At 47.5% G+C, this 14975-nt stretch overlaps 1 protein-coding gene across 1 annotated transcript; it reads left to right on the top strand.

Annotated features, from left to right (window-relative positions):
* Positions 1–66: 66 nt before the first annotated feature.
* Positions 67–13199, top strand: mms22l (MMS22-like, DNA repair protein). The gene is made up of 24 exons (XM_030785001.1): positions 67–242; positions 361–486; positions 578–630; positions 1047–1134; positions 1279–1456; positions 1553–1646; positions 1944–2074; positions 2220–2333; positions 2528–2704; positions 2829–2891; positions 2994–3113; positions 3341–3576; positions 5430–5939; positions 9321–9514; positions 9836–9986; positions 10066–10196; positions 10307–10449; positions 10582–10738; positions 10980–11149; positions 11349–11560; positions 11888–12054; positions 12529–12625; positions 12748–12915; positions 13124–13199. The coding sequence occupies exons 1-24, from the start codon at positions 67–69 to the stop codon at positions 13197–13199; spliced, it is 3732 nt and encodes a 1243-aa protein (XP_030640861.1).
* Positions 13200–14975: the final 1776 nt, after the last annotated feature.

The following is a 14975-nucleotide window of genomic DNA, read 5'->3' as shown; positions in this document are numbered from 1 at the left end:
TGTTGATTTTCACTTTGAAAACAGGTGTTGTTTGCTTACGTCCCCATAGTCTTGTCCATCAATAACATGGAAGATGACTTCAGTCAGTCTCTCACACCCCCCGTGTCACCTTTCATGGAGGAGGACTGCTGTGATGCTACTGTTTCCCAGCCTCCATGTTTCTCTTGTGTGTTTGAAGCTGGCAGAGAAGAATCTAGAAGCCTCTCCTCTAGTAGTTACATTGGCCGAGGAGTGCTGAAGAGGTATGGTCTGACGTCTTTATATTGTGAGCACTAACCTTTTTTTGACTTGAAAACAGTCATTTAAGACCATTTCTTTCATCATACAAAACTGCATTTTTTCCCCCTCTCTGGCCCGAAGATTACTCCTCAAGCTTGACCCGGGACCGTCTGACTTCGAGACAGACACAGTAGACATATTCGGCTTCCCGTGGGTAACGGAAACCGCTCTCGTGGAATCCACCAAACTCCTCTTTGGCTTGTTCAGGTAAAAGCACAGATGTGTGGAGTTTGGAGAAATGCCATGCCGTCTGCTGGTTAGGGAGTCAATTAGTTTGACAATCTGTCTTTTCCCACAGACAAAAAGTGTTCAGACTGGAGACTCTGGTACAGTCCAGCTCACATGACTTTGGTAAGCTTTTGCATCACATCTTTTAAACAGTGTCTATCAACTTTTCTGGTGACTTTTCCTAATAGTGATTATTATTTATTTAGTAATTCATGATAGTGAGATGCAGAACAGAGCAATAAACGCAAGCTTGACTGAAACTTCTGCTTTTTTTTTTTTTTTTTCAAACGTGAACAGCAAACTTGCAATAGTGTGAAGGCTTATACGTCAGCACAGAAGAAGAGTCATGTTGTAGTACATCTCGTAATTCTCAAAGAGACATTATTGCAGTGTTGCTCAAAAACAAATGGTGTTTTTTTGTGTGTATGTTGGTATCTCCCAGTGCCCTGTTGGTAGATTCCTCGAATTTATCATTCACTGTGATAGCATCCAAATGATATTAACTGTGTTAAAATATCTGAATTTGGGCTTTTTTCCAGGTCAAGCAAGCAGCCTCCATTATGAAGCAGAAGATCTGAGACTCCAGTGTGTCCTGTTTCTCAATTATGTCAAAGTTTTCATTTACAGGTATTTTTTAAAAATCATTATTTACACAAACAGTGACAGCGTTCGTGTACTGACCGACACTTTGTTCGGTCGACTGAAAACAGTATCTCTGTGATCACATTGGCCGCCATAAACCTAAGTATTTCTGACTCTGCTGCTCCGCAGATATCTAGAATCTTCCAGATCTCTGGATGAGGTATCTGTTCACCCATACGAGGAACTAGAGGCTCAGTTCCCATCTGCTCTAGTGGAGGAACTCTTTGGGGTCATGCTCCTGATGGGCCGCCTTAAAGACCTGCCGGCTAATGTTCAAAGCGCGTTCACTATACAACACCAAGGCAAGGTGAGGCTGCTTTGGCGTCGTAACTGCGGTGGCGAACGAATGTGAGTTTATTGAACTATTTATGAAAATGAATATCAATATATCTCTTCTCTGCAGCTGTTTCCGCCTTCTTGGCATTTATTGCATCTTCACTTAGATGTCCACTGGTCTGTGCTGGAGATTCTACATCTGCTCGGCCAGAAACTGCAGAGTAAGTGACACGGGCGTAATAAGTCAGCCGGCTCCACATAAGAGGGCCCTAAAAGTTCTCGTCCGTTTAAAGTACTAACTTAAGAGAAGCCACTATTTAAATGGTACACTGCTGTTATGGTATAATGAAAGTGAAAGAATGCACGAAAAGAACCAGGTTTTAGAGAACTGAGGTGAAGAGTTAACAGTGCTTTAATTTCATTACAGTCGTTAATTGTAGTTAATTGTTAGTTAGACGGTAAAGGGGAGAGAATGTGAACTGTTGATGCGAGAAAGGTTTGGTTTACGATCCTTACAGGTCAAGTAGTGTACGCCCAACAGTTTGTGAATCTGACGGGTGAGAACCTCACTAACGTTAGCCTGTTTGAGGAGCACCTCAACTACCTGCTCTGTGACCTCATAGGGTTGGCCATGAACAAGTACAACAAGGTGGGTGTGGCTCGGTTTATTTATTCGTCTTTTTTTGGGGTGGGGGTCCTCAGTAGGCCTGTCGTCCATATATTTACCTGGGTGTTTGGTGGACTTGGTAAATTGACCATTGGGTTATCTTTCACTCTTAATTCCTCCGCTTTAGGTGAGACCCACAGAAGCTCAAACCACTCATCACTGTCTCTGTCTCTGCACCAGAGAGCTATGGATTCTACTCATGCACCTGCTAGAGCATAGGAGTAAAACCATACACACACAGGTCAGCGCGCGCACACACACGCACACAGGTCAACGCACATACACACACACACGCACACAGGTCAACGCACACACACACACACACACACAGTATACTGACACCATATAGAAACACATAAAACATACGGTACATGCACTTTTCCATTTAAAGTTTGACATTTGGCATGTTGCCAACGTGACTGTGTTTATTTGTAGTCCTTCTGGAGTTACGTGAACACGTTGCTGCAGCGAGTTCTGAAGGAGGCGCCGACAGCGGAGCGACGCTCGGAGCTTCCGACGCACTGTAAAGACCCGCTGGGTTTCACATGGTGGCTGATCACCCAGCTGGCAGAACTGGGACAGTACGGCCGCAACGGGACCGTTCAGAACCAGGTACCGATTTTTGACTCCTGTCGCTAGAGCGGTTACGCGCTTTCAAGAGTACAAAGCTAACACTGCGATACCACTCGAGAAAAACATAAACAAACAAATCATAACAACTTAAATTGTGTTGCAGAAACAGCTGGAGGATAACTGGAGCTTTGTTACAGAGCTTCTGAAGTCTACTTGTGATCCGAAGGTAGCGTATCGGGTTGTGTTTTTAATTTTTGCGGAGCATCGTTTGGAAATAGAATGTTTATTGGTAATCAGTCTGTTGTTGCGCTTGGTGGATGAATTGCAGAGAGGACTCCAGGAAGAGCAGATTCGGATGCACGTCCATTGCTGTCTTAGCCTTGCTCTGGTTTGGGGTTCAAACGTTACTGCTGTGACGACGCTCTGGGAATACTACAGTAAAAACATGGTGTGTCATGACAGAAATATTACGAGATCACGCCTTGTTTTTTTAAAATGCATCTTCTAGTCTTAGTAAAATTCAGTTCAGTTACCATACAGCTGGTAACAACTCATATTTAAACTTTTCATATCTACTCTTTCCACCCACCTGTTTTTCTCCTTTTTGTTTTTAACAATGATCTTTTCTTTTCTTTTCTTTCTCTCTCCTGGGTTGTCCTAAACCGCCTTTGGCAGAGTGGCACTTTCGCCGTTCCCTGGTTGGGTGTGTCGGCACTGGGCAGCGTGAGCAAGACTCCCCTTTCTCTGCTGGAACAAGCCAAGAACTGCTGCAGCCCAGCTCCACTTGGTTCCACCAGCCATGCTCAGCTGTACCGTTCAGCTAACTCCTTCCACATCTTCCTACGCGTACTGGCCTTGCATTTGAGCCAGGAGAACGCAGACGGAGTGCCCTGGAGACAAATCAAAGGAAGGTGAGCTTGATAGCTTTATTTTTGACCTCTCCATATTCAAATGCAACCGGGTGATTGCTTTATTGACAAATAATACAAGAAGAGGGCGTGGATGGTAGCACAGATCTATCACTATGTATTACACACACACACAGAGCCTTGATCCTTAGGTTGTTAGCAGGGTGTGTGTGTGTGTGTATGTATGTGTATGCATGTGCGTGTTGGTGTGTGAGGCAGGTTTCTGTATCCTTCTCCACGTGAGGCTTTGATATTAGTCAGTTATCCTAGGAGTCCACAGTGCTGTCTCTCTAGTCTCTGATAGTTCAGGTAGAGTGTAGCTGCTCTAGCAGCGGGAGCTCTGGGGCCGCTCTGCGTGTCTAGCTTTTATTTCGTGAACGGCACAAACCACAAACCAGCACTTCCAACACAGCAGAACCCCCCCCCCCCAAAAAAAAAAACCCACACACCCAGGCCCAGCTCTTCCCGAATCACCCCGGTAGGGAGCCAGTGAGAGGATGGAGCGGATAAATCTGGATAATGACTTGTCTCTGTCTGGAACGTGCTCATCCACACGGCAGACACGAAAGGCTAATTAGCTAATGAGCATGGCGGTTAATTCGCCTTAACGAAGGCGGTTGGGTTTCCAAGCGGTGAGGGGTGGGTGTTTGGCAAGAACCGGACCAGGCTGGGCCGGATCCAGAACAAACCCCCACCACAACCCCACCCCACCCCCATCTCTTTTCCTCCAACCCCACCCCTGGGGAGACGTGGGTCGTGCCGACGGCATAGCGGCTCTGAGCGTGCTCAGTCGGAGGCATGGCGCGCGGCGAATTAATGAGATCGGCAGGGAGCGCGTTCAGTCACTAACGCTGGGAATCGGCAGCATCTGCTCGCCGCCGGAAAAAAAGCTGTCCGGGATAAACAAACAAACAGACAGGCTTTAAAAAAAAAATAACACAAACAATACTGCCAGCCCCCCCCCCCCCCGCCTCTCCTTTATTCTGTTTTTTTTTTTTTTTCTTCGCTTTTACGCGTGTTTCTTCTCTCAAACTTTACATGTCCGTCCCTCTTTGCTTGCGTCTCTCTCTCTCCAGACCACAGCAGCCGTGGTGATGCCGCGGTCTCCATCGCGACTGGACTAAGTACCGCTGGTGATTGGAGTTATGTGTTTGTTTTGACTTGGCTGCAAACGATTGGTCGCAGTCTCAGCTCTAGCACTGTGTGTTTGTGGACCCTCCAATGGAGTCCACAGACTTCTCTGCTAGGGGGCAAAAAAAAAAAAAAAAGCTAGGAGGAGAAAGAGAGTGCGAGAGAGAGAGTTAGAGTGAGAGCAAGTGAGCACGAGAGAGAGAGATGAGGGGTGGTGGTATTGATTTTCTCCCCGGTGCTGCAGCAAATCTGTTTCTGCAAGCGCGCGACAGAACGGCTACCGCTGTGTGGCTGAGTGTTTCTGACATTTAACATGATCTTTAAAGGCATTTCACCGTGGTGCCTGGAGGATCAAACGCCGCGTTCGGCTTCCCTCTCTCTTTCACACACACACACACACACACACATGCACTGCTCTCCCACACACTGCTACTCCCTAGGAAAAGGGGGCAGTGAGATGAATCTTTGGTGTAAGGGTGTGGGGGGGGAGGTTTGGGGGCTACGGTGATAGACATTGGTGGGAAAGTAGCTCAAATCCTGAGTGGAAGATTCACGCCTTTTTTCGAACACTGCTCCTGTTAGGCTACTGGGAACAACAAAACCTAAACATACTTTCTCATCCTATACCCCTGTAGTCGAGATAGTTCTGATGTTATTGAGCGGTCTCATGTGACAAAGTGTTTTTTTTTTTGTGCGTGTGTGTTTTGCTCTTCTCTACTTTCCAGAGTGTACTCTAAGTTTCACCAGAGGAGGATGGCGGAACTATCTGAGATGGGCCTCTTCCATTTTTTGCTGCTCTTCTTGGTGTTAGCTCGCTGTGCCGAGCTGGAGGACGTAGCATGTCGCGCGTGTGACCTGCTAGCGCTGCTGCCACGGGACTCTACACCTCCAGCCCATCGCGCTCTGCTCTGGAGGGGCCAACTAGCCCTACTGTTGCTCTACCTGGAGCGAGGGCTGGACGCCGGACCCCTGGCCGACCAGCTGGCCTCGTCCTTCAGCCAAGTGGCCCGTGAGTTCTACCTGAAGACGACAGAGCCATCGCGCAAGCTAGCGTTGTGGCTTCCGCTGGGTTCCTACCTAGAGGGCGTGGCTGAGGTGTTTGAGACCAGCCCATTCCTCAGCCAGTCAGAGGAGCGGCTTCTAAATGAGGGGTTCGGCTTGCTCCTCCCCGCCTGCCGCCAATCAGAACTAAGCTCCGCCCTTGGCTTTCTGCAGACGGCGCTTGCTCAGCTACGGTGAGTGGATGCGCTCAAAAACACGTACGGCCAAACACGAACGGGAACGCGCACGCGCACATACACACAGACTCATGAGTACATTTTACAAACAGCTCAATGTTTAGATGAAGACAAAGCACTAAGTGGGGAGGCCCTGCTTGGGTCAGGTCTCTTTTCCTGTGCTGGGTGTTCATATTTACAATGGCTTGATTGTGCAGTAGTTACACTGACTTAGAGATAAGCTCATCCTTTGTGTTGAGAGACTGCGTGTCCTGATTGGTCAGGTCTCTTGGGGCCCATGCCCCATCCCCACCCCCATCCACCTAACCCCCCCCCCAACACTAGCCATCCTCAACAGGTGCTGGCAGAGAGCTGTGTTGAATTACAACCTTGGGGACCCCAGGATCACCTTGGAAATGGAAGTGGATGGTGGTTGTGGAGTGAACTGGTAGAGGTGACTGTGAGTGTGTATCGGAGGGGGGGGGGTTGCAGAGGGTTCACCACAAGGACACAGGTGTGTGTTACATGGCTCACACAGTCAGAGGTCATTCTGGTGCAGGTGAATTGCGTATCTGTTTTGGGTAAGGGTGTCTTTGACTAGCGGATGACTGCATCTCTGTGTATGAGTGGGTGGGGTGGAAGTAGGGTATATCTCTGGCTCCCTCTTTGTCATTTCTCTCAAAAGCATGTATGTACAGCAGGACATACCCCCTCTCTCTCTCTCACACGCACACACGCACGCACGCACACACGCACACACACACAGTGCCCTTCAAAGTAAAACAGTAGGGTCCACTCTTCTCATTTTAGTATTGGCCCCTCTAACTCTTAGTCTCCATAACTCTGCTAATTCCCACAGTTACTGGCTGGGCTCTCGAGGTTGGAGTCCACTCATTTGCACATTAATAGCCGATAAGACAGAGCTCGAAAGAGTGGGATTCCCAGATGAGCTCACGTTACCACAAAGATCGTGCTGACCCAGTTTTTTTTTTTTTCTCTCTCTCTTCTTTTTTTTTTTTTTTAAAGAAAGAATGAAAGAAAGAATGAGAGAAAGAAAAAAGAAGGAGGAGGAGGGGAAAAAAAAAAGAAAGATTTGTGTTCCTGTAAATTACTCTTAATTCCTCCTGTCTCTGTGCTGTTGTGTCTTTTTGATTAATGCGTTTTCACCGAAACAATTAATGTGCAATTATATAGTCCTGTCGCAAATTTGACCGCGGTTTCATTACGGCTATTAGGCGACGCTCGGATTACGCAAGTCTTGCCGAAATTAGCCCCCGCCATCGGGGCCGCAGGTTGGAGAAGCGCAGCGACTGGATGCGACGGACGATTCGAGCAGGTAGCGGAGACCGCGGACCAATCACTGTCTTAATTCCCTTCATCGTATTCCTTCCCATGATCCTGTGCGTGCATGCGTACGCGCCAGGGGCCCCCCGTGTCCCCGCGAAGCGTAGGCGGGCTTGTGCAGTCGCCACGGTGACCTTCCTCAGCGGGAAAGCGTCGTTTTGCGGGGGGTGGCTAATCGAGTCTTCGCCGATCAATTAATTGGTCTTTCCCCCCGCCGTGCTCTGCCTTTACTCCTTGTTCCCCTGCATGGGCCCGACGAGGGCCTGGACACAGGGCCTGTTTTCTCTCTCTCTCTCAAAAGAATGAAGGACTGAAGCCTCTGGCCCTTTGTGCCGTGATCAGGACAAACCATCAGAGCTGTCGTTTCCTTTCTCTCTGTTCCACAGACATGTTGTCACCACTCGTAAGATGGTGGGCTCGTTTTGAAACCGATTATGGAAACAGCAACTGTTGTGGAGGTTTAGGTCAGTTGTGTTAAACTAAGAGTATGAATGAAGAGGGTGTATACACATAGAGGGTATATACAAGTGCAGGTATGCCTGTGTGTCACACACACACACACACATATACGTGTATATATTGTGCTACACGATGATGTATGTGTGTGTGTACACACACACACACTCACACACACATAGTTATGTACATGTATATATAAAATGTGGAATAGGTTGTGCTGTCTCTCAGTCTCATTTGAGAGGTCACTTCATGCGCACACACATTTAAGACACATTTTACATGTGTGTCTCATTCTTTATGTCCCCACATCCACGTGCAGTTGTGTTTAGAGAACCTAGAGTGTGGGGAGACCATAATGAATTACGAGTCCATATGACTACACAGTGTTAACATGCTGTAATTATAGGGATTACATACAGCCTCTAATGGTACAACTGTAACAGTACATTAATTTGTGTGTAATGTAGACATGATGTGTGGATGTGTATGTGTCTGTGTGTGTGTGTGTGTGTGCACTAGTGACAGTCAATGTCAGCGAGAAGGATTGTGTCAGTCATAGAACTGATGTTTGCGAGACACAGTGATGAGAGTGTTTCTATTGAAAGTTACTGCAGTAAAGGGGGGGGGGGGGGGGGGGGGGGGGGGGGGTCTGGGGTGAGAGATGGGGTGGGAGGATTAAACGTGGTCTCAGATGATGTGTGTGTGTGTGTGTGTGTGTGTAGTAAGACGCTGCAGTGAGAAGGGATTAAGAGGGGTCTCTGACGATGTCTTGTACAATGAGGGTTGATGGGTGTGAAAGGCCCATTTCGCCGCAGTAACAAGCCTAATGAATTCGGGCTTTAATCGATTGTCTCAGCTCTCTCTGGATTAGATGCAACCTTGCTGGAAGGCGCGGAGGTGTGTATGTGTGTGTGTGTGTGTGTGTGTGAGAGTGAGTGAGAGAGCAAGTGAGAGAGAGAGAGAGTGTGTGTGTGTGTGTGCGCGCGCGCGCGTGTGTGTGTGTGTGCGTGCGTGCGTGTACATTTGTGTGTGTGTGTGTGTGTGCGTGTGTGCATGCGCGCGCGCGCGCTTCCTTCACCCCCGACCCTCTCCCCGGCGCTCTCTCTTTCATCCCTGAGAATGACGGGACAGGAGGATCATCTCCAGTCTAAATGAGATTACAGCTTCTTCAGCTGCTTATCTGGGCTAATGCCAGCCGCTACGGGGCCCAGGCGCAGCAGCCAAACCACAGCCTGTGTGCTGAAGATCAGCCAGCCCTGCCTCGCCTCGCCTCACCGCCGTACCACATCGCACCACCGCACTGCCTAATCCCTCCACACACACACACACACACACAGAAAGAAAAAAGAGAGAGAGAGAGAGAGAGGGGAAAATACAGACAAAGTAGAAACCGACAAGAGAGGAGAGAGAGAGTAAAGGAAGAAGAGGGAGGAGGTGGGAAGGAGGGGTATAGCGGTTGGGTAGAGGAGGAAGGTGAAACAGAAAAAGGACAAAGAAAAAAGGTGGGGAAGTGATTCTATTTAACATGAAACCTATTCTCTTTCTCTCTCTCTCTCTCTCTCTCTCTCTCCCTTTCCCTCACTACCCCTTACCCAGACGGGTTCTTCAGCGCTGCAGGGAGCTTGGCTACTCCAATGGCCCTTCTCCTGGCTGGGCTCCTCAACCTCTCAGTGTGGCTAAAGAGCGCCACCTGGTGGTGGCCACAGCACTCTGGACACACTTCTTCCCTTTCCTCCGGAGTCTAAGACTCTCCCAGACACCTCCACCCCAGCTGGCGGACACTGCTGCAGGTCAGAGAAAGAGAGAGAGAATGAGTATTAACACAACACAGGACTCAGAAGCTTTCTCATCTTAAGAACACTTTCTTTTCACATATTACTAAATGGAATCACAGTCTTTATTAGTCCTGTGCTTTGAACTCATGAGGCAATTTAATACGAATGTTTTAAAAAATTTAAAAACTCTGAAATAAAGGCGGAGATGATGGTTCAGTGAAGCTATGAACTCTTAGTGAACCGTTGAGTTGCTCACTGTGTATGAAAGCGTCCTCTTTACAGGGGGTTGTTGTTGATGCGTTTGTAAATGTTGACCTGTTTTTTTTTTTTCTGCAGGATTCACTCTGCTGGCATTGGACATGCCTAGCTCCGCCCCCCAGGACCTCCAGCCCCACCCCGTGCAGTCCATCATGCAGTGCTTCGGCTGGGATGAGATGCTCCACCCCCTGCTGGCGACACGCTTTCTCAACCACCTGCTCCAAAACGGGTCAGATTCTCTCTCTCTCACCGTGTAAAGTGAATCTCTGGGTTAAGGCCTTTCTTAACCTATCTCTCCTGTTCCACAGTGAGCTGGTAAGCTCAGTAAGTTCAGGCCCTGGTTCTGGTTCCTCTCAGGCCCTGTGTGTCCGCGCCTGGTTCCGATGTGTCCTTCAGCAGCACATTCACAAGAATGCTGATGGCTCGGACAACAGAGCAGGTACTTTAACCCCTACCCCCACCCCCACCCCCCTCCGCGGCCCCGTATCTGTTTGTGTGTCTGTGCACACTTGGGCTATGTCATCACGATGTAACCTGTGTTTGAAACAGGCAGACTGCTGGATGAGCAGCTGGTCGAGATGACGAGGTTGCTCCTTAGGCTTCCTGAGGTGGAGTCTCTACTGCAGAGAGCAGGTCTACAGTCCTCTGATGTGAAACTAGAGCCCAAAGCTGCTCTGGCCATGTTCATTAAGGTAACAACACACACGCTCACACATACACACACACACACACACACATCGTGTCGCTCGGAATGATCGGAACTTGGAACGGCCTTTACCTCATCGCTTCCTGTCTCTCTCTCTCTCTCTCTCTCTCTCTTTCAGTCCGTTGGTCGGGTCTACACGGGGCTGCAAACTCTCTCTGAGCGCTCCGCTATGGTTTCGCGGTCGCTGGAGTATGTGGGCGACGTCCTCAAATACGTCAAACCGTACCTCCTGAACAAGAGTCAGGAAGGCCTACAGCTGGCGTACTGGACAGTGGGTAAGCGACCATCGTTTGAACGTGCTACTTTCTCCCATACTCGTGTTACCGTTGTCTTCAGACTCTTCTCATCTGATCTGTATTTTCTCTATTCTGTCTTCTGAGGAAGCACGTTTTCCATTGAATCGAGCATCCCGCACAAAGGCTGTGTTTGAAACGGCGAATTAATATTTGCACCTCTAAACGCCCTCAAACCCCCCCCCCCCCCCCACCCCCCCCCCTTTTCTTCTCGTTGTGTCAGGTTGCTTGGTGAAACACTGGAGCCCCCTGCTGGCCACCACCAAAGCCCAGCAACTTCTGTTTCGTATTGTAGACGTGATGTTGCTGCCCCACACGCTCCTGCAGCAGGACAAAGCTGCCCCCGTGCAGGTCCTGTCTGCCCTGAGGGAAACTCTTCCCCTTTACCTGCAGGTGCGTTACCTCTGAGTTTCACTACCCTCACCCGTTTTACACCAAAATACTGCACTCATGTTCTGAGTATCAGTCAGAACCACAGTTTCACTCACACGACATGGGCCACGCAAGTTATCCTCTCAGTACTGAGTTTGGTTGGGATGCCGGTTTGTTCTGGTTGCAACTGGTTATGACCGGCTCTAACCGGTTCCCGCAGGGTTTGTCGGTAGCGGCGGGCGTGGCACAGTCTCAGGGGGCGTACATCAAACAGCAGCTACGTCAGGTCGTCTCTCAATACCTGAGCCGCTTCCTTCCAGCCGCACCCTCCGCTGGAGCGGTGGCCAATCACCCGGTGCTGCTGGCAGGCTGTGAAGCCACGCCCACTCCTCGAGGGGCGGGGTTAAGGCGGATCATCCTGCAGGTGATCAGGTATCCGAGCAATGTTTTTAATGCGCGTCATGTTCAGTGTGTTAGCATCTTATTGGCTACTCCTCCACTCGCAAAACCTATGTGCAAAGCCTTCACCTCAACAAGTCACACACCCCCTTTAAATGTGTTATGTTGATCAGCAGTCCGATGCTATCAAATTAAGAGAAACTAGTGTTATCCTTACACAGCGTCGTTCTACTGCAACATTCAGTCTTTCATTTAAATACTGGTTGATTGAACTAACCGCAAATAAGGAACAAAACACACCGTTACATGTACTTCCTTCCATTTTGTAACCGCCATTCTTATGTTCGTCTGTATGTACAGTGATAACTTCCTACAGTTCAAAGGCCACGCCCCTCCCCCACGACTGGCGGCAGTCCTGGCGTTCCTACTGGAGCTGCTTAGGCGGAATAACGACGCCGACCCAACCCTGCTCACCATGCCCCTCCCCTCGCTGCTGCGCTGTCTGCTGTTGGTCAACGAACCACAGGGTGGGTGCGGCCACCGAACATCGCCACACACCCGGGCCATGTCAGAACAAGCCCAGCAGAAATTGCACTAAAGCCATCCTCAACCTCATGTTACATTATAAATAAAACTTTAACTCCCCTTACATGCTGCATTATAAATACAACTTAATCATACTTACAGAGCTCATAACAGTAGAGGAAAAGCCCATTACCACATGCTGACAGCTGTAATGATAGGTTCATATCAGTCTATTCCAATTACAACACGTTCAAAGCTGCCTCAACAGGAAAGCAGCAAGAGTTGGAAGAAACGTGCAGTTTTGCAGGTTAAATCACTATCTTTTAGTGGGGTATTTTGAAGTAATTACTAGCTTTTTTTTGTGGTTGTTTTTTTAGGGGGGGGGGGGGTAGTTGCGTGTGTTTTAATTGTTTTGCTTTTTTTTCTTCTACTTTTGCTGTTTAATTGAAAGTTAAATGCTGTTTTTGTTTTTCCAGTGAAGAGGTTAAGCACAGAAAGCCTACAGCTGGTGGTGGAGAGATGCAGAAACACTGCGGGAGAAGGCCCATGCGAGCAAACTACAGATGTTCTCAGGTACGCCGTCTTCATCATCACCATCATCATCATCAGACTCTGGTACCTCCCCGACAGAGTTTTACTGTCCACCTCCCACCCTATGGAGATACTGAGTGTAAATATTTTTGACCCCTCCAAAGGAAATTTGTGGAGGAGAACGAGGGTGTGTACGAGCAGCAGATGTATGGTGTCTTGGAGACGGTGGCGCTTCTCGACCTCTCCGCGGTCACCACACTTATCCCTGTTCTGTCACTGAGTTTGAGAAATACTGAACGCAAGAGAGGCCTGGGAAAAAACTCAACACTAAGGTAAAGAGTACAGCTAATCTAATCTAATCTAATGTAACATGAACAAAACTCATACAAAAGAGACACAGTGTTTAATATAGTACCTGCATGGCAATAATGAATCGGCGCGTTCTGTAGAATGGCACAGGAACGAGAGAGAATGGCATTTCATTAGAGTTTTCTCTTCCTTTCGCCTTCCTCCTCCTCCTCCTCCTCCTCTCTCTGACAGGAACGCTTACAGGAGGTTGCTGGGCTTGCTGGGAGACTGCGGTCAAGCCGAGATGGTTAGTTTGGAGGATGAATGACCTTTGACCCCACACAGCTGAAACCTGTGTGATGTAAAAAAAACAAAAAAAAAACAGAAAACAAATCTCGCTCCTTGTGAATTATAAATATAATGTACAGATATTATTGCAGTGTGTATATAGTAGGCATTGTGTGTGTTTTTGTCTTTAACTACACCTTGATAAATAAACTTTAAAATGTTAAAATAGTGAAAGTCCTTGGCACAGATCATTTTTAATAGAGCTGCATCTTTATATATATATATATATATATATATATATATATATATATATATATATTCTTCAGTGTAAGTTATGAGTGGTCAGACTTAATCAGAAGCCTTCACCTTCACGACTCACACACCCCTTCAGTCCTCTCCACATTCACTGTGTTGTGGGGCCATACAAGGGCTGCAATTATAGTTCTGATGAATGAGAATAAACGACGTGATTTCTTAATTCCAAACGTAAACACTGAGATAGTTAAAAAAAAACAAAAAACACTGAGATGACACCTAGGATTCCACCCCCCCCCCCTTTTTCCCCCCTCCCGTATGTATGTATGTGTGTGTGTGTTTGTCTGTGTTTTTCTCCCACAATGCCATTTACCATGTTTGGAATCTTCATGATTGGGTACAGATTGCCTGCAGTCTCTCATCATCACTCTGCTTCAAGGTCCTTCCGTCACAATCACTTCTTCTATTTTTCTATCTGCTGCGCATCTCTCTCTCTCTCTCTCTCACACACACACACACAGACACACACACATGCCTCCCTCCTTTTCCTCTCTCTCTCTCTCTCTCTCTCTCTCTTCTCCTCACCCAGCTGTCTGAAAACACAATCACACCTTCCTTGGTGTAGTGTGAGGAGTCGTCAAAATGCAACACACACTTCATTAGAGGAGAGTCATCAAATGAGTTTACTGTGTGCCTGTGTGCTCTCCTGCATGTTAATCATTTGTCTTTTTTTTTTTTGGTTAAACCATGTGATCTAATTGGTAGGATGTTTAACCCCACCCCCTAGGCAATGCAATGCTATTTGCTTACTGTTACTTGGAGGTCCAAGGATACTGTACATTCATTTTCAAAGTGGACAAGACCTAATCCAGTTAAGGGCCTGGATAGGTCACCGGTTGAAGAAACACAAAGCACAAAAGATTTTCACAACTGTTCATTTGTTGTATTTCCTGGTCTGAAAATCTACCCACATTTGCATTTTCTACCTATTTTCCTGCATGTTATTGAAATCAAAGCGGTTGCATTTAGGTTAAATAAAAATAAATAAGTAAAACATGAAATACCGCAAGCTGGCAGTCTAATCAATAAGATTATATGCTTTATGAGTAGCTCTCTGTCTACGAATGCAGATATATATGACATGTTAATTAAGGACAAACACATTCGTTAAACAGATATCCTGAGCATAAATAGAAAACAAACCCCCAAACTCTTCTTTCTCATGGCTTCATCCATCCATTCTGAATCGAAACAGATCAGAATGACAGGAGTCAAGTTGACTGAGTCCTAACAACGGTTTAATTAAGTCTAAATAGCCCTGGAGTACCAATGAGGAGAAGATGTAGTCTTCCAGCAGAGTGAGTGTGATGTGTTTGATGCTTTTATTTTGTTTCCCTACGGGTGCTGCTTAGTCAGTCATCCAGAGATTTCTTTCTCTTTTTTCCCTTATGTCTCATCCTTGATGGGTGCAAGTATGTCTTTATCAGGAAGGCTTTAGCAATCGGAGACTTCAACTTAAGTGTCTCGGTCTGAGCCCTCTTCATCATCATCATCATCATCA

The sequence above is a fragment of the Chanos chanos genome, chromosome 9 (assembly GCF_902362185.1).
Source record: "Chanos chanos chromosome 9, fChaCha1.1, whole genome shotgun sequence".
In the NCBI taxonomy this organism is placed as follows: Eukaryota; Metazoa; Chordata; class Actinopteri; order Gonorynchiformes; family Chanidae; genus Chanos; species Chanos chanos.
This window is presented reverse-complemented; position numbering and strand designations above follow the sequence as displayed.

Coding starts and splice junctions, on each gene's coding strand:
- mms22l (XM_030785001.1), top strand. CDS start 67: ATGGAAGATGACTTCAGTCAGTCTCTCACACCCCCCGTGTCACCTTTC. Junction 3,577..5,429: donor TGGAGACAAATCAAAGGAAG/GTGAGCTTGATA, acceptor TCTACTTTCCAG/AGTGTACTCTAAGTTTCACC. Junction 9,515..9,835: donor GCTGGCGGACACTGCTGCAG/GTCAGAGAAAGA, acceptor TTTTTTCTGCAG/GATTCACTCTGCTGGCATTG.